Genomic DNA, 26,877 nt, shown 5'->3' with positions numbered 1-26,877 from the left:
TGAAGGTGAGTCACGTTAGAGCCTGCAGGGAGAGACCCTCGGGTGTGTGGGATGTTTGGTTTTTCCCATGCTCTTTTTCCACTTTTCATTTGTTCCTTGCTAGTTCACAAAACTCTATTCTCTTGGAGCTCTTGTCCCGCAGCTCACACACTGGCTTTCCCTTTCCACTCGAGTGCACACACAGGGAGGCTTTGTGTGGTGGACCAGAACAGGAGGGAAAATCCGAGCCAGTGTAGAGCCAGGGAACGGCGGCGGCCGCCAGAGTTTGGATTGGAACTTTCTTCTTCTCTTTCCCCACCCCCGCCCCCTCCCGTTACCCCTCCTCCTGCTTTCGGTCCTAGCGCTAGACCGGATCCTCACCCTAAGCGTCCGCCAAGCCCATCCCCGCCCCTCCCCCACCGCCAGGGGGTCCGCCTCTCCTCCCTAGCTCCGAGAGCCCCTGCCCAGGCCGCGGTGTTGCTCGCCCTCCACCGCCTCCTTTCCGAAGCTTCGGGCAGCCCAAGGGGGAGGGAGAGGAGGTGGTCGGTGGTGGGGAGGAGTCGCCGCCGCCGCGATAGCTGAGTCCCCGGGCCATGTCCGGAGGAGGAGGAGACGGTGGCGGAGGCGGCCCCGATCCGAGATTTAAAGGCGCTTTGCGAGTGACCCAACCGGCCATGACCCTGGGGCTCCCGTGAGGGGGAACCGAGGGGAAGCGCTCGGCGGACCGCCTGGACAAAGAAGCATGGGGGGCGCTCGCCCTCCAGCGTCGCCTTCTTCCCCTCCTTGCCTCCGTCTGCCCCCTGCTGCCCTGAGGCTCCGGGCTCTGCCGCCAGCCCGCGGGCAGCCCCCACGCTAACGCCGTCCGCCCGCCAGTGCTCCCTCCAGTGCGAAGCCAGGCCTGGCCCGGCCCAGCCCTCCTTCGTACCGCCCTCCCTCTCCGCACGGCCTCGTAGCGCCTCGCTTCGCCCAGAGCATGAAGCCGGCTGGCCGGTCTGGCCCCGTGAGTGAGCGGCGGCGCTATGCCGGCCGCTGGCGGCGCCGCCTGGTGCTCGGCTGGGTGCTCTGGATCGCCCTATGGGAGAGCAGCCCTGGAGCCACTGCTCTGCCTCCCGGCTGCAAGCACGACGGGCGGCCCAAGGGCGCCAGCAAGCCCTCGGCAGGCGGAGCAGCGGCCGCCGCGGCCCTGGAGGGAAAGGTGGTGTGTAGCAGCCTGGACCTGGCGCAGGTCCTGCCGCCGGACACGCTGCCCAACCGGACGGTCACCTTGTGAGTATCCCACGATGGGTAAAGGGGGAAGGAGGAGGGAGGTCCCCCTCCCCCCAAGGCAATGCAACTTGGAAAAGTGGCTGTGATGCCAGAAACAAGGTGCCTTTTGTCTAAACCAGACTGCACTCTCAGTCCACATTGGCTCCTGGTGAGTGTGGCTGATGGAGATCCTTCTGTTTTGTGGACTCTGCCCCAGTACTCGCTTATTGTAAATTGATTGGCTTCACTCTGGTTTCTTTGCCAAATTTTCTTGGGCTGGCTGGTGGGCGTTCTCTGAGGTAACTGTAATCTGATGTAAAACAAACAAACAAACCAACCTACCTACTAAACCTATGTTTCTCCAGTCGTTCTTAACCCAGAGAGAAGTCCTTCCCCAAAACCAGGAAGCCAACATTGTGAAAGTTGCAGCCCAGTCAGAGTATAAGCATGGGAAGCTGGACGTTCAGACAGGCTGGTTTTGGATTTGGACCATGACTCTCTAGATGGCTTTGCTCTTTAAGCATGAAAAATTGGTTTCTAACCACTCCATTTATGTTATTTTTACTTTTCTAATTTGTGATATGGTTTCCCCAACTTTTATAATTCCTCCATTGCCTCAGCCCCTTGAAGTCTAACTCTCCTCTCATCAGTGTACTAAAACTATTCTCCAATATTACCAATGAATTCCTGATCCATTTTTGACCCACCTTCCCTTTAATTTTCATTGCCCTTGACCTCTCTCTTCTCTAATCTTTGTACACTTTTTACTACTCTAGCTTCTGACAGACTTCAATTGGGTCTCCTGCCTCTAACTGCTTTGCTTCTTTGTTTTCATTAGTTTTCCAACTCTTTAAGACCCAGTTCTTCTAGGTGGCCAGCCAGCTTTCTCCGTCCCTTCCTCCTTCTCCCCCATATGAGCTTTAGTTTGGAAGTTATCACCAGTAGGCAGACAACTTGCTAGTTGCTTGCTTGTTGGGGCATTGATTGAGCTTCAGACCTCCATGACTAATAAGATAAATCTACCTGTATGGGACCTCCCCTGCTTCTTTAACCTCCCCCAGCTTATCTTTAAATCAATGCTTATTTCTCCAATTCATTTGTCTCTTTTTCTTTGTAGGTTCCACTCATATTAAATATTCCATATCCTTATTGTTATCTAATTCCATTAAACTTCTGTAAATTTTACCTCTTTATGTTCATAGCTACAACCCTAATTGATAACTATTTTGGCAAAAATGGTGTTTACAGTAAAATTGTGTATATGGTATTAAAAAGATAAAATATGTTGATATTATATGATACTGTATATATATATATATTATGTCTCTGAATTTCTAAACTTTTTCTATGTCATCTGATGGTTTTTACTTGTTTTCTGCAACTCCTCCCCTCCCCCCAAATTCCCATTTAATTTCTTATGCTGCCCCCTGGGATCTAGCAAAACCTTGATGGTGAAAGTCTAGATGTGGAAGCAATACCTCTACTTAACTGTTGCAGTAGTCTTAAAAGAGAGCCTTTGGTCTCTAATCTTCATAATACAGCCAGACCAATCCTCCTCTTTCATAGATCTGGTTATGCTATTTTAATGCTTAAAATCCTTCACAGTCAGGATGTTGTCGGGCCTGGATCCAGGAAGACCTGAGTGTGAAATGGACACTAGCTGTGTGATCTTGAGCAAGTCTGTCTGCCAGGGAGAATAATTAGCACCTACCTTTCAGAATTGTTTGTGAGGATCTAGTGAGGTAATTATTTGTAAAGTACTTAGCACATGGCCTGAGAAACATAGTAGGCACTTCATAAATGCTTGTTTCCTTCCTTCAGTGGCTCCCTATTGCTTATTAACTAAGCATGAGGCTGCTAGTCTGGCATTGAAGACCCTTTACAATGTCACCCAACTAATAGACCATTCTTCATTTTAGCTTTATGAGCACCACCACCCCCTTTTTTGCCTTTATTCCTCTCCTTACTACCATCCCATTAAATCTCTGCTCTTTCTTTAAAACCCACATAAAATCCCACTTCCTTCAAGAAGCTTTACCATATCTTCTTAGCCATTACCTTTCCTGAGCTTCCTCTTCCTCTCATAACATTTTGCACTTCTCTAAAGTGCATTATTATGTATATATCATAGTTCTTCAAGTTTGAAACTAAATTATAGTTTAAAAAAACAACTATTTGTTTTACTTTTTTAATATGACTCATTTTTCAGTGATTCTCCTCATATAGGTTTATCTCTTATAACAGTAATGAAATTTAGTAAAATAAATGAAGGCTATTTTTGACCTATGCACCTATAATCCACTGTCTCTGTACAGAGAGAGAACTATAATTATTCCTACTGAATGTTTTGCTAGAATTGGATAGATTATGAGATTTATACCATAGTATGCTAACTTTACCAACTGTTTTTTGGTTGGTGTATTTAAGAAAAAAAAAAAAGGGCCATGCTTCTAAGAACTTCTAGCTCCCATATCTTAGATTAGGCCCATTTTGGTGAACCTCTGGCAGGAGAGCTGGAGGGGACTGCTCACCTCTCCCTCTCTATGAATCTGAGGACATTTCTCACATGACCCACCTCTCTGCCCAGCAGCCCAGTGAGAGTGCTACCCCCTTCCCCTGTCTGGGGTAAGATGTGGGGAGGGGTAGCTCACATGCAGCTTGAGGGTACAGTTTAGGCATTTTGTCTCTACAGGTTTGCCATCACTGTGAAAGTATTCACACCCTCCCCAGTTACTTTGTATTCATTTTATGTTATCTGTGTATTTGTTGTCATACCATAGCCCCTCTTCTTCCCCACCCCTCCCTTTTTCTGATTTCCTTAGTTGTTAGAACCCTCTTTAGTATTTTGTATTCATTTTATGGTCTCTATGTGTGTATTAAGGCCTTCCATATCCCCTATCCCCGCACCATGGTTTTTTGTTTTTGTATTTCTAACAATTCTTGACAATGCCTGTCACATGGTTAATGCTTATCAAATGCTTGTTCAGTTGAGTTATTCTAAAAACACTCCAGACAAATAGATTTATAGGAAATTTAAACAATGAGTTTTCATATGAATATTAAGTCTGAATACATATCTAAATTAGGAATATTGTTAATCTTATGTTCTTTTACATAAATAGTTTATATTTCTATTTGAGTTAATTTAGCATAAAATTTAAACTAGTGCTTGGCATGTGATAAATACTTAAACTTAATAAATATTTGTAGATTATTTAAATGGGTAAATATCTTTGAGAACAAAGAATTTGTTTTTTAAAATTCTTTGTCATTTATTGAACAGAAATATTGATTTATGGTAAGAGCTTTGGACTCAAAATTTTTGGAATAGTGATTTGAGGCTGAATCCAGTTTTGTGTATCAACTCTAGAAAAGGCCATTATTGGAGTAATGTTAGCTTACTCATATCCTTCTTACCCTGGATGGTACACTTAGCAATTGTTTTTGAAAATATTTTTGTTCCGAATTGGCTTCATTTACTTTGAGGTTTGATTCAGTTTGAAAAATTTAGACTTAAGTTCACTTATTTCAAATAAATTTCTTGAAAATGTGTTTATGCTTTTATTTTTTTGTAGGATTGAAATGTAGTTGATATATCCTAGAGAGGATTCTTTTTTTAGTGTGTGTATATGTGTGTGTGTGTGTGTGTGTGTGTATTTAAAATCTTTAAAAATGGTTTTATTGATTTTTGTTTTTGTTTTTGTTTTACATGTAACCATCCCTATTGAACCCATACTTGGAACAAAGAAAAGTTAAGCAAAACCATTTGACACAGTGATTAAATATGATGTTTTGTACCCATAGACCACCACTTTTTTGCTAAGGGATGTTTCATCATTATGTTTTATAAAAATGAGAAAGTAGGTATATGAATCACTAGTAATAAATAATCATATTAATATGGTGCTTTAAGATTTGCATGGTGCTTATTAAATTTTTTTCATTCAATCAGATATTTTCTTTCTCTTATCCCCTTCGCCACATTGAGAAAGAAAAGTAAAAACAGACCCTTTTCCTCTTCAAGCACAACAAATTTCCATGGACCATGTCCAAAACATATGTGTCTTTTCTACATATAACAGGGAGCATTCATCATTGATCTTATGTAATCATGCTTGACCATTGCATTGATCAGAGTTCTTAAATCTATTTTTCTTAGTTATTTCTTAAATTATTCTCCTAGATCTACTAATTTTAAAAAATCAGTTCATATGAGTCATCCCAGGTTCTCTGAAACTATCTTTTTTTTATAAATTTTTGCAGAACAATGTATTATTCCATTACACTCTTCTATGAATTGTTTAGTCATTCCCCAATTAATGCAATTAATGGGCATACCCTTAGTTTTGTGTTCAATGCAACCAAAAAAAGAACTTCCATAAATTTTTTTGTGCATATAGGTTGTTTTTTTTTTAAATTTCCTTGATCTCTTTAGGATGAAGGCTTAGTAGTAGTATAGTTGGGTCAAGGAGTGTGCATTTAGGGGCTCTTAACTTTTTATGTTTTATGGATCCCTTTGGCAGTCTGGTAAAACCTTTGGAGGTCTTTTCAGATAATGTTTCTAAAGCATAAAATAAATGAGATTATAAAAAAAAGATACTCATACACACACACATAAACAGTTAACAACATAGATATGCTAGGTTAAGACTCCCACCTAAATGACTTTTAAAAAAAGGTCATATCTCAAATTTGCTGCTTAAATTTACATTTCTCTTAAAAAAATTCACAACCAATCAGTTCATTTATGTAATTATTTTCATGTACTCACTCCTGCATTTGTCAATCTCTTTTAAATGTTTGTTCTTCTAATTCTTATACAGATTTAGCAGTTAGGATTGTGTAGGATGAAATCATGTATTATTCTCCAGCATATATTAACTAGGTGATGATGGAAAATTACAGGTCCAAAAGTTCCTGAACCTAAAGCTACAGTCTTAACTACCTGTCCCAAATGTTTCAGTCTGAAAGATCTTGGCCATGCCTAAACTTTGACTCAACTTAGAAACTGCAAATTTGAGGAATGCTCCCATGAGTTTAAGAACACTGGGAAACTTAGGAAAGGTAGGACAAGATAAAGAAAAATATAACATACACAGACATTGTATCATATACAGGTAGTGTGCAACTAAGGAGAAGCGTTGTGTTACTTCCTATAAATTCTGAATTTTCTTGTAATGGAAGTTGCTTTGGGTCAACCACTCAGAGCAGTGCCCCATGTCTTCTCCCTCTCTCTAATAAAGGCCACATTTTTCTGCCAGCATCTTATCAAGTCTCCTGTCTGCTCATTAGAGTGACTTTGGGGTACGGACCCATGAGATTCCACTCCACACAGGACTAAGTTGTTAATTTCTAGGTCAAATAAATCTGGTGGGCTAGAGATGAGATTGCTTCATTTTCCTTACTTTAAAGTACTTATTCCTGAAGAGTGGGGTATTTTATGTGTGGTGAGCACATAATGTTTGAAGTGAATTATCAAAGCCAGGCTGTTCATTTCCATTTGTCTTCATGAATGATTGATTACTACAGACAAATAAATTATCCAACTTATTTGTCATTTTTACAAGAGTTCTTTAGTAGAAAACATTGACATAGGATTCCTTTTACATTAATTTGGAATCAGAAGACCTAAATTAGAATTCTGCCTCTGTCTCAAACTGACGGGGCAAGTAAGTAATCTCTCAGTGCCTCTTAGTTCAGCTTGTTTAAAACATTTGGAGGTGAATGTCCTACCTAATTCTGCCTTGTTTTAAGACAGCATTATGTTTGGATCTTTAGTTTATTAGGAAGGCAATTTACAGTGTCCCAAAGGCAGCCCAAATTCATTATGCCCAAAAAAAGATTCTTCCCTTACCCCCATATATCTTTGCTGAACTCCTCTGTATCTTTTGTGGATAGCAACATACTTTCCATCCTCCAGATTCAGTCTTGTCATTATTTTTGACTCCTCATATTGCTCTCTTCCTTTCCCTACATATCCAATCAGTTCATCACATCTATTCTTTTTTCACTACTCATACAGCCTCTTAGTTCAAGAATGGTTTCTTTATTGGTGTTTTAGTCTTCTCTTCCATGTCTCCAGTACATCCTTGAGCATAGGGATGATTATATCATTTCTTTACTTAGTTAATTATGCACCAAAGACTTGCTGTTTCCTGTTGAAAGGGTTAAAATTATGTTTGAGACTGAATGTAATAATTATATTTGGTCACCAAGGATTTTACTTACAAAATCCTAATGAAACACCCAAACTCAGCTGGAAATTTTATGGTGATTTAATTGATATAGTGGAGGAGATTAAGAAGAAGGAAGAAGGAAGGGGCTAGTACTGTGCGGGAAGATTAGGGTATCTAGAAAGTAAGGTTTTGAGTGTGAAGGAGGGAAGAATCAGCCTGACCTCCAAAGGGGTTCAGCTAAGATGCCCGAACTCACCACCAACACTCCAAGATGTTGAAATGCCTCTCCAGGAAAGAGGAGAGAGGAAGTGACGTGCTTTATATAGACAGTTTTACATCACTTTCCTGCATCTCATCTGTACCAATGATGACTTAGCTTGACATAGGACAGCCCAGAGGTCTGTCCTTTTTTCCTGCACATGTCTGTTGAAGGCCATTTCCTTAGATAATTAAATCTTTTTTTTTTAAACCCTTACGTTCCGTCTGAGAGTCAATACTGTGTATTGGCTCCAAGTCAGAAGAGTGGTAAGGGCTGGGCGATGGGGGTCAAGTGACTTGCCCAGGGTCACACAGCTGGGAAGTGTCTGAAGCCATATTTGAACCCAGGACATCCCATCTCTAGGCTTGGCTCTCAATCCACTGAGCTACCCAGCTGCCCCTAGATAATTATATCTTGAGTTTGATGCAGACCTTCCAAATCTTGTTAAACTAAGAAGGGAGGAGAAATGTAGAGTTTCCAAGATCTGATTCTGTTATTCCAAGTATCTCCATTGTTACTGATCAGGAAATAGCTAAATCAGATTTTCTAAAGAATGGTCTGATTAAGGTGGAATAGTTTTAAAATTCACACTGTATGATAAAAATATGAACTTAAAAAGAAAAATACCTGTTATTTTATCAGTATAGGTGATGTAGTCTACAAGATGTGAAGTTAGAGTTGCTCTGTCCAGAAAACTTCACATAGAGCTGACCTCATGACCTGATCTTTGGACAATAGACATACAGTCCATTATAGAACTTGTACTTAAAATCTTTCTACCATAATCAAATCTGTTAGAATTTGTACTTGGCTGATATAACTTTTGGATATCCACAGTCACCTTATGCTGTAATATGAAAACAGAATTTCAGTGATATATTTTTTCCTTTTTAAGATTATTTCAGAAATTATTTTTTTAATTCCAGAAGGTGCTATAACATGGCATAAAGAGATGCTGGGGGTTTTTGTGCTGTCAAGTCACATGTTACAGTGAAGACCTAAAGCTTTTCTCTGGACAGTAATACACAACTACAGTTTAAAAAATCTTCATAAGAACATATAGAAATGGCTTGTTTATATTCTATTTGAATGGAAGGTCTGTATTAGGTGGTAGTTGTAAGCTTTTTTTGGGGGCAGTCTCTTAATGCCTCTTTGTATCACTAGCTCTTAGAAAAAATGTTCTATGCTTAGGGAGGAATTAGATAAATGATGTTGCTCATTGCTTATTTTATAAGACAAAAAATCTATTCATTACAACAGTTAATCAGTCATTAAGCATTTATTCATCACCTACTGTGTGCCAGGAACTGTGCCAAGCAATGATGATATGAAGAAAGAGACCCTCCTCCCAACCTTTGAAGGAGCTCATAATCTAATGGAAGAGGTAGGATAAATAGGAAATAGTTAAAAGAAGAGAGGCACTAGAAGAGGTTTCTGGAAATAAGGAAAAACTTCCTGTAGAAGATGGGATTTTATCTGGAACTTAAAGGAAACCAGGGAAGCCAGGAGATGAAGTTCAAGATGAAGAGTGGAGAGTGTTCCAGGCATGGGGACAGCCAGAGAAAATGCCTTGAAACAAGAAATGAAGTGTTTTATTCCATTGGGAATAAAGTCATTGGATTGAAGAATGGGAAGGTGGTGAGAAGGTTTAAGGTGTAAGAAAGCTGGATAAGTGGTGCTGGTGAGAGATTATGAAGGGCTTTGAATACCAAACAGGATTTTAAATTTGATCTTGAAGGTAATAAGGAGCTACTAGAATTTATTGTGTATAAGATGATATGGTAGGACCTGAGATTTAGGAAAATCACTTATACTAGAGCAGAATAGAGATGGACTGGACTGGGGATAGATTTGTGGCTGACTGATCCACTATCAGGCTTTTGTATTAGTTCATGCATAAGGTGCTGAGAGCTGTACCAGAGTGTTAGCATTATCTGAGGCAAGAAGAGGTTCATTTGAGGAATGTTGCATAGATGAAATCCACACAGTCCTTGGAAACAGATTGGACAGGAAGTTGTGAGACAGGAATTGAGGATGACATCTGTAAGCTGTGGAAGTGGGAAAATGATGGTACTCACAATGGCAATAGGGACATTTAGAAAGGGGGAAATTTAAGGGGAGAGATAATGGCTTCAGTTTTGGATTTGCAGAGTTTAAGATAAGATGTTCACTGTAAATCCAGGTTGAGATGTCTAAAAGGCAGTTAGACTATTGTGCCATCAAGAAATGACAAAGAAGAGGATCATAAAAAAAACAAAACCCAAACTCCAAACAAACCTGGAAAGACTTATTAAGTGGTACAAAGTGAAGTAAGCAGAAGCAGGAGAATATTGTACAGAGTTAACAGTAATAATGTACAATAATCATTACAGATGAAGGAACAGAGACTGAGAAAGATTAAGTGACAACTATTATCAGCAGTGCAAGGATCCAGTTCAACTCGAAGGGACTCATGATAAAAAAGACTAACCACTACCATAGAAGGGACAAATAGAATCTGAATGGAGATTGAAGCATGGCATTTCCTCCATGAATTTTTCTCAGGTGTGATATATATCTTTTATGTGGTGAGACCTGTTTGAGCTATCACTCTTTTACAACATGATGAACATGGAAATATGTATTGTATAGTAACATACGTACAACCTGTTTCATATTATCTGCTGTCTTGGGGAAGAGGGAAGAATGGGAGAGAACATGGATTGTAAAATGTCAGAAGGATTATTGAAAATTACATTGATGTATAATCTAGAAAAGGAAAAGGCAGTTGGAAATGCAGAGCTGTAGGTAAGCAGAGAGGTTAGGGCAGGTAGACTCGAGAATCATTAGCATAGAGATGATAGTTAAATCCATGGGAGTTGATGAAATCATTAAAATGAAGTAGTATAGAGGGAGAAGAGAAGACCAGGATAGAGCCTTAGAGGACACAAAGATTAGAGGAAAGGATCTGACTGAGGACCCAGCAGAGGAGACTGAGAATAAACTGATTTTATAAGAAAGGAAAACCAGGAAAGAGTGATATTCTGGAAACCTAGAGAGAAGAAAGTATCTAGGAAAGAGACTGCAGTGAGGTCATGGAGAATGAGGATTGAAAAAAGGCCTGTGACTAGGCACTTCTTTGGCAGCCTGATCTAGAAGTCTATAAACAAATTTGAGGGAAGAAGCATTATAACAATCAAATCCTGACCTCAGGCAAGTCACTTAATCTTTCTCAGTCTCTGTTCCTTCATCTGTAAATGTGGATAATAATAGCACCTACCACTCTGTTGTGAGTATGAAACGAAAGAAACATTCTGCAAACCTTGAAGATCTGACTATATAAACTATTATGATTGTTGTTATCTTTACCATGAAAAGAATCGAAGTAACAAAAATTGTAAAGGAAGATTCTAGGAATTTGTAGGAAAAAACACGCAGAAGGTTGGTCATAATATCTTAGCCTTAGCTGGCTGTAAACTAATGCACAAAAAACTTGTGTAATAAAAATATTAATACATATGGGAAAATAAACCTTTTAGATATTACTGTGTCTTGGTAGGGTAGGACTCATTGGAATAAAATAGTGTAAGTACTTTGTTCAAAAGAAACAGATTTGAGAGAGGGAATAGAGTAACCACACCTTCAAGGTTCTGTCATTTCATTGATGTAGCTTTCTTCATCAGTGTAGATTATGTTTTTATTAAATAGTCTTAATGAATTGCTTTGAAAAAAAAATCATGTTCTAGTAGCCAGATTTCTGCTGAGTCTCTAAAGGGTTCGCTGAGTGTGGCAGAAATGAGTTTGTTACCAGGGTGGTAATGTTTTCAGTCTTTCTAGCTTGATGTAGGGACTACCAAAGTTATTGGTGTGTATGCCCAGAGTCATAATATAACCATGACAAGACATCGGAAAATAATTTAAGACTACTGAAGAGTAATAATTTACTTGTTTGGAAACTTTTGTGAACCTGAAAGAGATATTATATTAAGTAGATGTATGAAACAAATTTAGATAGTTATAAAATGAGGAAAATGAGGGAGAAGCAAGTTGTCATTTTGGAACCTAGAACCTCTAGTCTCTAGTAAAACCTGGTCAGTAAGTTAGAAGAAATGGAAAGTGCTTTCCTAATAAAGATCATGAAACTGACAGAGGTAAGGCAAAGGAGTTATGGTTGACTTCCTTTTTCCAGATGTGGAGAAACAGTGAGCTGTAGAGGGAAAAGGCAGTGGTTTTGATGTCAGAAGATCTTGGTCATGTCTCATTTTAATACTTAAAAGACTCTTGATGAGTCTAGTACTAGCTTTTGTGATATTCCTGTGTTTAGCTCATAATGTTGCTGTTAAGAACCTTAAAGTGCTGTGCTAGTGGGAATTTGCAAGAAGTCTTGTTCTGCTAAAAACACATTATTTATTCTATCATTGATTTCTTTAATATTATTACTATTTAATGTCATTTGTTAATTATCTCTTAATCCAATTACTTACCTAATCCATTAATACCCATTACTTTGTTCTTGACTGATGGTCATTTAGCTCCTGCTTAGATGCTCTAATAATAAGATGTTATAAAGAATCCCATTCCATCTTAGAACATCTATTATTTTTTAGAAATATTTATAACTGTTCTTGAGTTATTTTAATATTTTAAACAGTTGCATTTTTAAAAATTGGATACTAGTTTATAGTGAAGGCAAGTAGGTAGATTGTTGATAGGGTGGTGGATTTGGGATTAGGAATAATTTCAAGTCTTGGCTCAAACAAATACGATCTGAGCAAGTCACTTAAGCCTCAGTTTTTTCATCTTTAAAATGGTAATAATAATTACATTAACTTCAGAGGTTTTTGTGAAGATCAAATGAGATGTATGTAAAACACTTTGCTATTATTATTACCTACCAAAATGAGCACTGATGAGAAATAGAATAGATATTGCATACTTTTTACTTTCATATTATTTCTCAGAGCTTGTATATAGTTATTTTTTAAACTCTTACCTTCCACATTAGAATCAATACTATGTGTTGGTTCCAAGGCAGAAGAGTGGTAAGGGCTAGGCAATGGGGGTTAAGTGATTTGTCAAGGATCACACAGCTGGGAAGTGTCTGATGCCAGATTTGAACCTAGGACCTCCTGTTCCTAGGCCTGGCTCTCAATCCACCGAGCTATCCAGCTGCCCCTTATATATAGTTCTTACTGCTGCTGCTGTTAGCAGATTGAGATTTTATACTTGCTAACCAAAATTTGACCTAGTTTTCATATATTCATATTAAATGTTATCGTGCACATCTATCAATTGGAGTTAATTGGTTGTATGAGTCTCATTTGCCTTGACTTTGTGTTAAATTTTGTTTCATTAAATAAAGTATATATACTTGTGCAAGAATCTTGGGGAAAATATCTAAAAACTATGACCATTTCTGTGTTTCTCATCTTATCACCTTTATTTGTTTAGAAAACCAAATTGACTTTGAACACTCTTTGTGGAGAGAGAGAGACAGTCAGGGATAGAGCAACTTGCATGTCAAAGTAGACTACCTTTAATGAGGGATAGAAACCCTGTGATATCTATTCAAGGAGTTTAGATTAAGACTCCTTTAGGGGAATTCACTGTTGGTGGAGTTGTGAATGGGTCCATTTAATGATTCTGGAAGGGCAATTTGGAGCTTTGCCCAAAACTATATGTACTCTTTATCTCAGAAATACCACTGCTAGATCTGTATCCCAAAGAGATTTAAAAAAGAAAATGATGTATATGTACAAAAATATTTGTTGTTGTTCAGTTATGACAGATCCTTCATAACTCTTTTTGGGATTTTCTTGGCAAACATTCTGGTGTAGGTTTGCTATTTTCTTCTCTAGCTTTTTTTTTTTTACAGATGAGGAACTGTGGCAAATGGGTTATGGGCCCAGGTTCACATAGCAGTGTCTGAGGCCATATTTGAACTCATGTCTTTCTCCTTGCTGCTCTGGCACTCTATAAAAAGAAAACTTGAAAAAAATTCTGGGAAGAAGGAAAAAAAAAGTTCTTATAACGATCCATGTCTCTCATAAGCTTACAACAACAATCAGTCACTAACCCAATTTAGCAGTCTGGACTACAGTAAGTTGTCACATCGTGAGAGAAAATAGAAAAAGAGACTAGATCTCGAGACAAATGGGAAATAGAATTCCCCGATTCAAACCTTTTCTTCACCTTTTCGAGGTAATGGAACCAGAGCAATCGATGTTATATGCTTGATATCGAGTGAGGTACAAGGAAGTCCTGCAAAACATGTTAAACAGTAGCAGCCTTGAGTTTCACACATGATCAAGTCATTGTGCTTTTTGTGCAGAATGTCATCAATCCCCCATAGGATTGGTTTGCTTTCTTTTACCATTTTTTGCTCATGTGGCACTTTGCAAGTCAAGTTCTGTACTCCTTTGTAGCCCGTTTCTCCAGTCTGAGAATATTTAAATAACTAGTGGAAGGTTGCCATAGTCCAAAACCTTTTGGGTATGTTTTTATATGCTAGGTAAAAGGACACCTTAGCTTATTCTATTGCAAGAGTAAAAATAGTTTAAAAAAAAAACAACCTTTTCAATACTAGTGACATGTGTTTCAAAGGCAAAAAATGAGAAGAGAAGGGGAGAAAAAATCAAATACTATATGACACATGTAGGAAGAAAACAAAATGTTAAAATGTGTATATTTTACAAGTATAGGGGCTAGTTTTCAAAAAATAAGATTCATTTTCTCTTTGACTTACCATGATCTGCAGTGTGAGTGCAAATAAGGTAGATAAAACAATGTGAGTGCAAATGAGGCAGATAAAAGTAATAGTACATTGAAGAAAATACAAAAAAATAGTAAAGGCACAAAATGTTAAAAAAAGGCACATCAGGTCAATATAGGTCACTAATACAGATTTTCTTCTTTGAGGTAGTATGTGTGTTGCCCTTCAAGGCAATTTGTGCAAATACAAAGATCAACCAAATAAAGTGCAACAAAATAGCACAAATCCAGCAATAAAGAAGTCTAAACACATTCAGTAGTCAAATACAACCAGTACAAGAAAGTATTCATCATTAACAGAAGGTACTTGTATTACATGGCTACGATGAATCCAAGAGTCCCTCTCTCCAATTTTAATGGCTATTGGTGTAGTTAGTAGGATCTGGAATGGTCCATCATAAGCAGGTTCAGTCGACCCAGTATATTTGAAATTCTTTATGTACGCACTATCATCTGGGTTTAAATAATGAAGAGAGAAATCTATGGGGCCTGCCTGAACAGCAGCTCCAGAGTCGTAGAGTTCTTGTAATTTTGTTTGTAATTGTCTGATATATGTAGCATAGTTGTATCCCCTTTTAACAGTGAGGTTTAGGCAGGTGTAAATGGTTGTGCCTGAATAGGTGGATGTCCAAATAGCATCTCAAAAGGTGAGATGTGCAAATCTCTGGATCTGCTTCTGAGATAAAATAGGGCCAGAGGTAGAATTTTGGGCCACTTTAAATGAGTCTCCATGCACAATTTGCCATGAAATTTAGGAGTTGTCCCTAAACATGAATAAATTTGAGATAAGACAGATTCAGTAAAATGAGTTCCTTTATCTGAATCAATATGTGCTGTCAGGCCAAAACGAGTAATAATTTCCTTTAAAAGGATCTTAGCAACAAAACCTGTTGTGGCATGAGCAGTAGGAAATGCTTCAGGCCACCTGGTCAGTTGATCGACTATGACCAGACAAAATTATACTGTCCAGCTTTTGGCATAGAGATAAAGATAATTTGTAGGTGTTCAAATGGTGTGTAAGTGAGAGGACATCCATCAAAGGCTTTTCCTCAAAAGGCATGTTGATTAAAGGTCTGGCAGGTAGGACAAGCTGTACATACTTTGGAGGCAATTGTAGTTATTCTAGGTGCTATCCATACTCTTTTAATAGAATCTACAATGCCTTGGTGCCAAAATAGCCATGTTTTTTAATGGAATGACAATCTGGTTATAGAAAACTCTAGGGAGCAAGGGTTTGCCATCTGATGATATGCATATTCCATTCATCTGTTTTTCTTTGAATCTGCTTCCATTTTTTACTTCCTTGTCATTACAAGAAAGGAATAGATTCAAATTATCAGTAATTGTTAGTGGCATAGTTAATTCAGGTCCTTCTAAAGCTGCTAGTTTGACTGCCATATCTGCTTGGCTATTTCCCCTGGTGACAGGGTCAGTGCCACCTGTGTGTTCAGAGCAGTGAACGACAGCTGTAGCTTTGGAGAGTTGGATGGAAGAAAAAAGTTCAGTAATAAGGTTTGCATTGGCAATACATTTTCTAGCTGATGTTAATAATCCCCTCTGAAGTCATAGCATGCCAGCGGCATGACATATGCCAAAGGCATAGTGTGAGTCCTTGTAAATTGTGACTCTTTTATCTTTTGCAATGATACAGTCATATTTCAAAGCTGTGAGTTCTATACCCTGTGAGCTTATATTTGAAGTCAAGGAAGCTGCTCACAGAATATCAAATTTGGTAACTACTGCAACTCCTGTATAGCACACGCCATCCTTCATAAATGAAGAACCATCTGTAAATAGTATTAAATCTGAATTATCCAAAGGGTTGTCCAGTAAATCATTGTGAGGTTTATCAACAGTGGACACTAAAGATGTACAATCGTGTAAAGGTTCTCCGGAAATTGGTAAATCAGGGAACAAGGCTGCAGGATTAAGAACTCCACAGTGTGGAGTTTTAGTTTAGTTTTAGTGTGATATGTTCAATATTCAATAAGGTTATCTCATACCTAGTAATCCTTTGGTCAGCGAATGTCTGTGTCCTATGTCTTAATAACAGTGCCTTGACCTCTGTAAAGATAAATTTAGTGTTGTGACTTAAAATCTAAATTAATTAGTCGCCATGGGATATCCCAAATAATAAAATACCCATGTCAGCTGGAAATTATGGTGATTTTAATTAATATAGAGAGAAGGAATTAAGGAGAAGAGAGAGAGAGAGAGGGAAAGAGTTAAATAAAACTGTTCCGGCTGAGGCTGAGCCAGGAAGGAGTTAAAGGCCTTGGCCAAGGGGGCCACCCCTAAGCCCAAGGGAAAAGGGAGTCAGTCTTATCACTCTCCTTGAGACTGTCTCAAGGAAGCCGAATGAGGGAGCTCCTCCTGGATGAGTTCCAGGATTGAACTAGTACCCAGCTGCTCACAGGAAGTGATCAGCCAGATCCACCTCTCTGGGGAAAGAGACCGAAGAGAGGAGTGACATGCCCTATATAGATGGGTTTACATCACTTTCCTGCATCTCATCTCTACCAATGGTAGCTTAGCTTGACTTAGGACAGCCCAGGGGTCTGTCAGCTGTTTCTGCACATGCCTGTTGAAGGCCATCCTCCTAGATTCTTAATCCTTGAGTATGGGTGCAAACATTCCTGACCTTGTTAGACTTAAGTAGGGTGGAGTAATTGTAGAGTTCCCAAGATATTCCTGATTCTGTTAGACCAAGTATCTCCATTATTACAATCAGGAAATAGCCAAATCAAATCTTATAAAGTATGGTCTGATTAGGGTGGAGTAGTTTTAAAGTTCACACCTCATGTGGGCACATTATGGCCAGAGGGCATCCCAATACCAGATCGGCAGATTTTGCAACCAATAAAGCTATGACAGCCTGTGACATGCCTCTAAGGCATGGTGGTGCTCTGGAAGGTACTGGGTCAATAGGCTACTGGGTGTCGAGCAGATCCCCAAAGTTGAGTTAGAATACCTGAAGCTACCCCTTTCTGGTTACGGACATTTAAGGTAAATGGTTTATCATAATTTGTGATGCCTAGAGCAGGGGTAGACAGGATAGCTTGTTTTAAATTTGAAACAGCTGTTAGGTGTTCTGCTTCCTGTTTAAGTGGTTCAGGGACCGAGTTTTTTGTGAGTGCCTCAAGAGGCTTAGTGATTTCCCCATAGCAAGCACTGCCAACAAAATCCTGTTGCTCCAAGAATTGCTTTTTAGTGAATTTTTTTTTAGTGCTTTTTAGAGAATTGCTCAAATGCTTTTTAGTGGTAGGAGTGCTTAATTTTTGGATATTTTCAATACGCTTGGGAGAAATTAAAAGGGACCCAGCAGTTAGAATGAAGTATAAATTTTGTACCTTGGGGAGACACCACTAAACTTTGTCTTTAGAGACTTTGTGGTCTCTCTTATGTAGCTCTAAGAAGAGGTGCTTGCTATCCTGTTGGCCTGCTTCAGTGTTTGGTGAGGCCAAGAGAAAATCATCCATATATAATCATCCATCTGGATATACATCCAGAACAAATGTATTTTAAACTTATATTACTGCAACGTGATTATATATTATAACGTGATTATTCACAGCTCTCAGATCCTGGACAAATCAATAGAGATGCTTGCCACTGGGACCCGGTTTTGGCTTTTTAACAAGCAGGATGGGTGTATTGTATTCAGATTTACAGGGAATTATGACGCCTTGTCAAATCAGGAAATTTATTACTGGTGTAATGCCATCAATTGCCTCCTTCAAAAGAGGGTACTGAGGAACGGAAGGAGGTGGGCTAGATTTTGTTTGAATTTGGACAGGAACAGCCGATATAAGTAGGTCAACATCAGAAGATGATGTGACCCAGAGAGACTCAGGTATATCAGTTGGGATCTCAAAAATAGGAATCTCCTTCATTTCATGAGCATCTAAAAGAAGTATAGGGAGTAAAGTTAAGGATTCCTCAGGCAATTCCAGTGACATAGAGCCATCTGGAAAACAATTTGTTGTGGTCCTAAGCTTGCATGAAAGGTTCTCTCCCCAGCAAATTTATTGGGGAGCCAGGCATTAAGAGGAAAGAGTGTTCCACACTAAGGGATCTTATGGACACTATTCTATGTCCCTGAAGGGAAAGTTTTGGGAACCTTTAGGGGTGTCCCTGATAGCCCATGACATTAAACGAATCAGTGGAATTGCAATCTGAATCAGGTGTACTCTTCAATACAGACCGGGAAGCTCAAGTGTCCAAAAGACAATCATAATAGTTGTTACCAACCTTTAATGTTACATGGGGCTCATCATTATGGGGGAGCAGTGGATAGGGATAACGGGCAGTAAGACTTCAGGGTCTAGAAAATCAAAGGTTTTATCTTCTGATTCCTATGCCCCCCCAATCCACCCAAAGGGGCAGTAGCACTCTGGGTGATTCAGGGGTGAGCTCCATCAAAATATACTGCTGTGGGGTCATTTGATATGAGTTGTCAGGTGCCTGATTTATGTCCCTGGGATTATTGTCATCAGTCCTAAAAACGATTTCTGAAATTACTATTATAATTATTATTTCTAGAATTGTTTCTTTGTGTAAACCTCAAAATTTCTCAGACTTATGAATGTTAGGGGTTCCCCCTTTGGGGAATCTTCTACTTAAAAAAATTCCCTAGCAGATGGTGAGAACTCTACTTGAGTGTGGGGGCTCCTAGCTATGGGAGTGTCCCTGCTCCACCCTACTTAAGACTTCTTTAGGACAGAAAACTGTTTGCTAAACAATGAAAATACTTTGATCCATGCTTATGGAAGGGACAGGAAGTTCTTTGAGTCATGACTGTTTTAGAATTGATACAATGGGATACTAAGTACCTATAAAGGTGGGGCAACTTGTAAACTACTTAAACCTAAAAGGGTGATAACTTATTCAGAGGTTTTTTCTTAATGAAATTTGTCGACATAGCATCATTTTTTCCTGACTTACTAAAGAGATTAAAACTACTCAGCTGTGAATTCAAAATGGGCGGTCCTTTAGAAACATCTACAGTGATTGGTAGATGTAAGGACTTAGGGGAGGTGACAGAGGGGATTTTGCCCTTAAAAATAAGAGCTCAGAGAAGAGCAAAGGAATCTCGATTTCTGACTCTCATTCTTAAGGATAGCTCCTTGAGGAGCTCCTCTGAGGGGCTCTGTCCCTCTGGGGTAGGAGCTCTGGAGGCTCTTGAGAGAGGCCCTTTGAAACAATCTCTGGCTGGAAGACTCTTTGAGGAAGGAGGCTGGCCTGGTGTTACTAGAATCCTTGTTTAATCAGACCTTGTGGTGAGTGTTAAAAAACTGACTGATTTCTCTTTAAGACTCAGGTCTAGGCCATATTGGCTTGAGGCCCTTCATACTTATTCCTTTCTTACTCTCTCTTTCTTTGATTACTCGTTGTATTGTTAATTAAAATCTCTATAAAACCCAATTGACTTGGGTATTTGAATAATTGGGAATATTTCCCTGGTGACCACCTTATATTTGATTTTAAACCCAAGACACTGTAGTGAAACATATTTCTGCGGTCAAATTTACTCACCTTCTCTTATATCTATCACAATTTATATCTTCCACTATTTTAATCACTACAGATTAAGACCTCAACCATTTAAAATCTCACATTTGATAATTTTTCCAGTGGATATTGTTTCTTACTGCCTGGAACAAAGCCCTACATTTCCTAATTACATGGCCCTTCCTCTGAGGGAATTGGCAGTATGGATCTGATAGTTAGATTCTTGGAGAGGGGCTAGTGCCATTCGTTGAGCATTATACCCTTTGTCTTTTTTATAAAGCAGAACCTTTAAAGATTTTATTTCTTGCTTTCAAGGTTTCTATGACATTATTAGCCTCTTCCTATTTTTCTTTTTGGCCTTTAAATACATAAGCAGCAGTGTGTAATAAAGAATAAACTGAGGGGAACCTATCACAAGTGTTCCTCAACTCTTCAAGGTCCATCTGAGGCCACCATGGGCAATGCATCTTAAAATAATCATAGACCACCCTGCAAAAGTTGTTGACAAAATGTCTCTTTATTTGCTTAATATCTTTGTCTTTAGAAATATAAAGGTTTAGGTACCAACCCCCAACCTCAATGAGCTTATCCATGAATTGTGAGGGTATCTCATCATCTGATTGTCTAAGGCTCGGGTCCCCAAACTTTTTACACAGAGGGCCAGTTCACTGTCCCTCAGATCGTTGGAGGGCTGGATTATTAAAAAAAAACAAACAAATCTGTATACCACTTTCTGGGATCGCGGATGCTGCAGCGCTGGCTGTGATGGGTCTGTCACACCTTGCACAGGCCCATCACTGCCACTACTATACCAGGCAGTAGTATACACAGTGCAGAATCCCCTCCTTCAGATCACCTCTCACCATGCTGATGACTTCCATTGTGCAGCCATATAATCCTTTACGCGGAGCCTCGTTCTCGTTCCATTACTCTCAGAACAAGGTGCTATGCAAAGGATTATGTCACTGGAAGTAGTACTGTTCATGAGCGACACCTTGCTTTGCAGCTCCTCCACATAGAGTGCTCCACTGACCACCAATGAAAGAGGTACCCCTTCCCAGAAGTGTGGTGGGGGCCAGATAAATAGCCTCGGGGGGGGTCACATGTGGCCCACAGGCCATAGTTGTGGGACCCCTGGTCTAAGGCTTTCAAATTTTGACCATATTTCTATATCCTTGGAGCATTCTCTCATAGCTGTTATAATGGCCTCCCTACAACGATTTAATTGCAACCTGACCTTGGCACTGTTATAATCCCATGCAGGATTCTGAGCTGGCCAGTGTGCTGCACCACGCCCCAGGACCTTGTTAACATGAGAGATGATCTTATTTTTCTCACATTCCATCAGAAAAGCATTGAGCAAATTCTCAACATCCTTATAGGACAGGTCATATTGATAAAAAATGTCAATCATTTTCTTGGTTACCACGAGAAGTTCACATTCAAAATGAGGTACATTATATTTCAGTTCTCTTCTTGAGAAGTGAAAGGTATATGGTGTCTTAGGGTCACCACATCCCCATTGTACCCAATTTTCGGTATTTCCCTTAATGGGAAAAGGAATTCACAAGAGTCATTTGATGACTGTGATTTCTTAGAAGTTGACTGTGGGGATATGGAGGCAACATGGGTAGGAACAGGTACTGTAGCAGGATGAGATTTCTTTGGGGCTGGTTGTGGGATGGGAGTAAGGACAGGAGAGGATGGGGGATTAGAAAAAGAATCAGGGGAAGTAAGATCAGCCAGGAGTTGTTGAGCATGGGAGAGATGTTGCAGAATATAAGAGAGAAGGGTCTGCACCTGATGTATAGGAGAGGGGTGTGTCACATTTCCATTTAGGGAGACGTAGGATTGTCCTCTATTTGTGGTTCAGGAACAGGTTTACAAAATTCAGACTTGTGTTTGATGGGATCAGTATTTTTCATTATATCATGTGTTTGAAATTTTTTGATTGAATTCGCCTGTTGACCTGCATTTCTGCTTGAATCTCTTATATAATAGCGTTTTCATCTTAATATTGAAGATCAGAAAAATAAAATTTCCTAGGAGTACAAGGAGAAGGATGGAATTTGGAATCTTACAGGCCTCTAATTGGGCAAAAAGCAGAAGAGTATCATGTATGGTAGCATTTATACTGCTTAGCATTTTGATAAAAAAGTGTATTTTTTATTTTTTTTAAGTTATTATAACTAAAAATAAGTGGTTAGGGGTTCGGTAAGGTGAGGGGTATTTAGCTTATATTGTTTTATTTTTTATGATTTTATTGGATTTTTATTCATAAATATTTGTTGCTGCCCTCTAGTTGCAGCAAACAAGTCAATGCACCTAAGCTGGAAAAGGGAAAAATAGTGCTCAGTATTGACCTCTAGTGGCCAAGAGGCAGCACTACAACTGGGAAGGGTTAGGGGCATGGTTAGGGTTGGGTTTTTAGGGTAAAGGGTGTGTTTAGGGACTGCCAGAAACCAAAATGGAGGATATTACTACACTACTGGGCGGAGACTAAGAGAAAATAAGGCAGATTTGGTAAAGCAAGGGAGGGTAGGAATTAAGCCAAGCCTGGCAGAGGTAGGGAAAAGGACTTCCCTTCTGTGTTGGACTTGGGCTGGGGAAAGGGAAGCTTATACTCACCAGCTGGAATAACACTGAGGTAGGCACAGTAACAGGGTCAGTGGAAACAGCAGAAAGTGTGGGAGTTGCTCCAGCAGCTGCTGGAGACCTTGGGGGAGGAGCAGGGATCAGCAGAAGCTACAGAGGTTTGAAACAGCAGTCTTTTTTTTTTTTTAAACCAAGGTGTTTGAATGTAGATTGCCAATGGCTTCTGGAAGGAATCAGCTCTTTGGGTAGTATAAGGATAATTTTAGGGTTGTGACCTAATCTGATTTACTTTCTGGCCACCAGAGAATATCCCAAATAAAGTACCCAAGTCAGTTTGGAAATTTATGGTATTTTAATTAATATAGAGGGAACGAGTTAAGGAGAAGGTAGAGGGAAAGGGTGTAGGATTTCTCCTGCCTGGCCTGTGCCAGAGGGAGTTCAAAGTCCTCCGCTATGAGGTTTCTGAAGAAGATTAGTGGCTTTCTAAGAGGATAGTGTTTGGAAGGTAAAGGAGAAAGAATCAGCCTAAACTCCGATAGAGCTCAGTAAATATGCCTCACCTGAACTAGACTACTTAGCTTCCTCCAGCATGGTATCAAGGAAAATTCACCGCTAAACCTGGATAATAGCAGCTGCCACCCAAGATGCTGAAATGTTCAGCATGCTTTTGGCTCTGCTGCCAAAGAGCCCGGAGAGAGGAAATTACGTGAAATATATAGACGGTTTTTACCTCACTTTTCTGTGTCTTACATGTACCAATGGTAGCTTAAGCTTGACTTAGGACAGCCCAGGGGTCTGTCAGTTGTTTCTCATTTGTCATTTGCTAGCACATGTCTGTCATAGGCCATCTTCCTAACTACTTAATCATGGGTGTAGACATTCCTGTTTTTGTTAGACTAAGTAGGGTGGGGTAATCTAAAGTTGACAGTAGTGGGGAAGGAGTGAGCCTGCAGGTTAGCTGGGGTTTTTGGCCAAGGTGTGGGCAGGAATGGCCAATTGGGTTGTTCTCCAGGCTGTGGGCGGGGAGCGGCTTCTCCACCAAATCTCCCAAATTAAGGCAACTGGGCCAGTAGGAGAGCGACCAGGCAGGGGTGGAAAATACTCACAGCTGGGTGGAAAATATTCATAGCTGCTGGAGGCTCAGAAGGGAGGAAGGAGAGCTAGAGGAATGAGCCCCAGCTGGGTGTCTGGAGCTGAGGTTTGAAAACTCCCAGTAGAAGAGCAGTTTTTGGTTGCAAACTAGTAGCAGTTTTAAACAGTGGGGTTTGACAAGCTGGTGCTTTAATGCCAATTGTAGTGCTCTGGTATTGTAGCCAGCGCAGAAACTGCCAGCTTTAAAAAAACAAACAAACCAAAACTCTGAATTCTAAAGTCCCTTCTTAGAGTTGCCAAAAAAAGTAAAGATTAAAATTAATATTCAATACTCCAAGTATTATTTCAATACTTTTTATTCAAATCCACTTAGAGCAAAGAGCAATAAAAAAAAAAAACAGAGCCAGGAAAAAACCACTCCCTCCTCTACACTGGTATAAGCCAGAAAGCTGACTTCTGGGAGAGAGTCCTAGCATGAAGGAAGTTGAAACTGAATACCAAATTAACCAATGATGAGTGACAGGAAAAGGAAATTGTGGGAAATGTAGTCTCTAGGGTTCAAGATTCTAAATCAATACAGTCTTCTACTACTGTAATGGGATCAAGTAAAATGATATTTTTATAATACTAGTGCCTGGCATATAATAGGGGTTATGTTCCATTCCTCTTCCTTTTCTCCCCCCCCCCCCCCCCATTTTCTGAGAACTTCTCTTTTATCCTTTCAGAAAATAGAAACAACTATTTTAAGTCTTCTGCCACATTTTTATTGTCCATAATTTCTCAGATATTCCTAATTTACAATAATGTAAGCATTTTGAATGTGAGTGTTTTAATTTTTTTCCCCTAGGGGCATTGCCATTGACTAGCATAGTGCATAACACACAGTAGGTGTATGGCTTGTATATTGGTTGATTGATCTAATAAATCTTTTCGTTCCTTGGGATGCAATTTGTTTCCTGTTTTTAAAATTGATTTGCAAAAGTAACACTTTTGGACTTTAGCATAACACTGAGTCAGTGAATTATTTTGAATTTAAGTAGGATGGAAGAAGCTATGTTGCATAGTAGAGCCTGTACCTCCAATCAGGAAGAATTTTTGTAGTGGTTTGGTATGAAGTACAGTAGTACATTATTGTCACCCCTCCCCCCAATTAGAGAACTTCATAATCTATTTGGAATCTTTAATTTAGCTTCATTTCTGGGCATCATTTGTGAAATTGATGAGTAGTTCTTTAATATTAGCATGCTGTTATTGGGCAGCAAATAATAGAAAACAGGTACAGTCCTAGGTTCCAAGGCAGAAGAACAGTAAGGAGTAAGGGTTTGGCAGTTGGGTTTAAGTGATTTGCCCAGGGTCAAGCAGCTAGGAAGTATTTCAGACTAGATTTGAGCCCAGGAACTTCCATCTTTAAACTTGGCAGTATCCACTGAGCTACCCTAAGTGCCCTGCAAACAATGATTTTTGAAGAATTAACATTACAAAGAACTCAAATCAATTGAGAGAATATGGTTGTTGCAGTTAGGATGAGGAGGTGGTTGTCACCAAGGTGATTTGTAGGTTAGAACAATAAGTGTGACATATATGATTGGAAAAGAAAGTTCTTTGATTATTAGTAAGAATGTCATAGAACAAATGGATAAACCAAATCCAAATGATATATTGGTACTCCTGAGATTTTTTAAAATAAAAATAAAGAACAGGGAGGGAGATAATTAATTAATTGCATAAGATGAGCAGTCAGGGAGGCTTTAATATCTTTGTTTATCTGAGGGAGTCCTCACAACAGTTAAACTATTAATGAAGTCATTGTTTTAAGGCTGAAAGGCACATATAGTAGTAATAGTGTTTATGAGGTTGTACAGTTTTTGTTATCCAGTGTGGTCTAGCTGTTCTAGGCAACCATATAATTACTATTTTATATTAAATGATCAGTTTCTTGAAAATTAGGGAAATATATACTTAACAGCAAAACTATACTGAAAATAATTTAACATTTTATTCTGAAGATCTTGTAGAATCTCAGGTTCATTATATTACAGAATCAAAGAATTTTATAGTTTAAAATGAACTTAGCAGCCAACTAATATAAGTAACCCTTTCCTATGATAAGTGGATACCTCAAAAATAGCTACCATGTCCCCCAGGAGTCTTCTCATTTCCAGGCTAAACATCTTCATTTCCTTCAATCTTCATATGGCCTGAACCCCAAATCTTTCATATCTTGGTTTCCCTCCTTTTGGATGCTCAGAAACTTATCAATAAATGTTCTTCCTAAATCTTCCTTAAAATCCAGTTAGAGCACAATAGTTAAGGTAGAATTTGATTGGGTCAGGATTCAGTGGAATTTTTATCTCCTCCTTCCTGGAAAGTATGCCTTTCAGGGTCATTGAAGATTACATATTATCTTGGCTGTCCTATCACAATGTTGACTTACATTGAATTTGAAGGCTATTGTTTTTATGAATTTCAGTTGTCATTAAATTATAAATGTCAGTCATGCAAATCATCAAGATTGACCATTTGATAGCATGGTGAACAAATCAGCCTTTATTACATTTACAGTCAGTGCCCATAATATTCTATGCTAGATACAAAAATCATTGTGCCTTTTTTCCTGATGTTTACATGGTAATAAGAAAAAACTAAATGATCCAAACTAAATATTTCATTTTTAGGTTTCTTGTGTATATATTATTTATTGTGTCCTCTGTTTCTTAAACTGTCATCATTTTTATAGCTTGGCCTTGTGAGATTTAAAATGGTTGAGGTCTTAAACTGTAGTGAGTTAACATGGTGGAAGATATAAATTGTGATAGATATAAGAGAGGGTGAGTAAATTTGACTGCAGAAAATGTTTCACTACAGTGTCTTGGTTTTTAAATCAAATATAAGGTGGTCGCCAGGGAAATATTCCCAATTATTCAAATACCCAAGTCAACTGGGTTTTATAGAGATTTTTAATTAATAATATAATGAGGAATTAGAGAAAGAGTAGGAAAGGAATAATTATGAAGGGCCTCAAGCCAATATGGCCTAGGCCTGAGTCTTAAGAGAGAAATCAGTCAGTTTTTTTTAACACTCACCACAAGGTCTGACTAAACAAGGATTCTAGTAACACCAGGCCAGCTCCATCTCAGCTGACTTCACCAGAGAGCCTTCCAGCCAGAGACTGTTCCAAAGGGCCTTTCTCCAGAGCCTCTCTCAAGAGATTCTTCCCAAGCAATCCTCATCAGAGATCCTCCAAAAGGATATCTCCTCAAGAGATTCTGC

At 39.1% G+C, this 26,877-nt stretch overlaps 1 protein-coding gene across 1 annotated transcript in view; it reads left to right on the top strand.

Annotated features, from left to right (window-relative positions):
* Window positions 1-402: 402 nt before the first annotated feature.
* The window catches only part of ADGRA3 (adhesion G protein-coupled receptor A3), a 163,271-nt gene continuing 136,796 nt past the window's right edge, over window positions 403-26,877 (top strand). Inside the window, exon 1 of the mRNA XM_001368101.4 lies at window positions 403-1,245. Within this exon, the coding sequence (XP_001368138.1) occupies window positions 953-1,245 (293 nt within the window). The 5' untranslated portion in view covers window positions 403-952. The remainder of the gene's footprint in view (window positions 1,246-26,877) is intronic.

Source organism: Monodelphis domestica, chromosome 6 (assembly GCF_027887165.1).
Source record: "Monodelphis domestica isolate mMonDom1 chromosome 6, mMonDom1.pri, whole genome shotgun sequence".
Taxonomy (NCBI): Eukaryota; Metazoa; Chordata; class Mammalia; order Didelphimorphia; family Didelphidae; genus Monodelphis; species Monodelphis domestica.
Note: the sequence above shows the minus strand (reverse complement) of the source record. Positions and strands in the feature narration are given on the sequence as shown.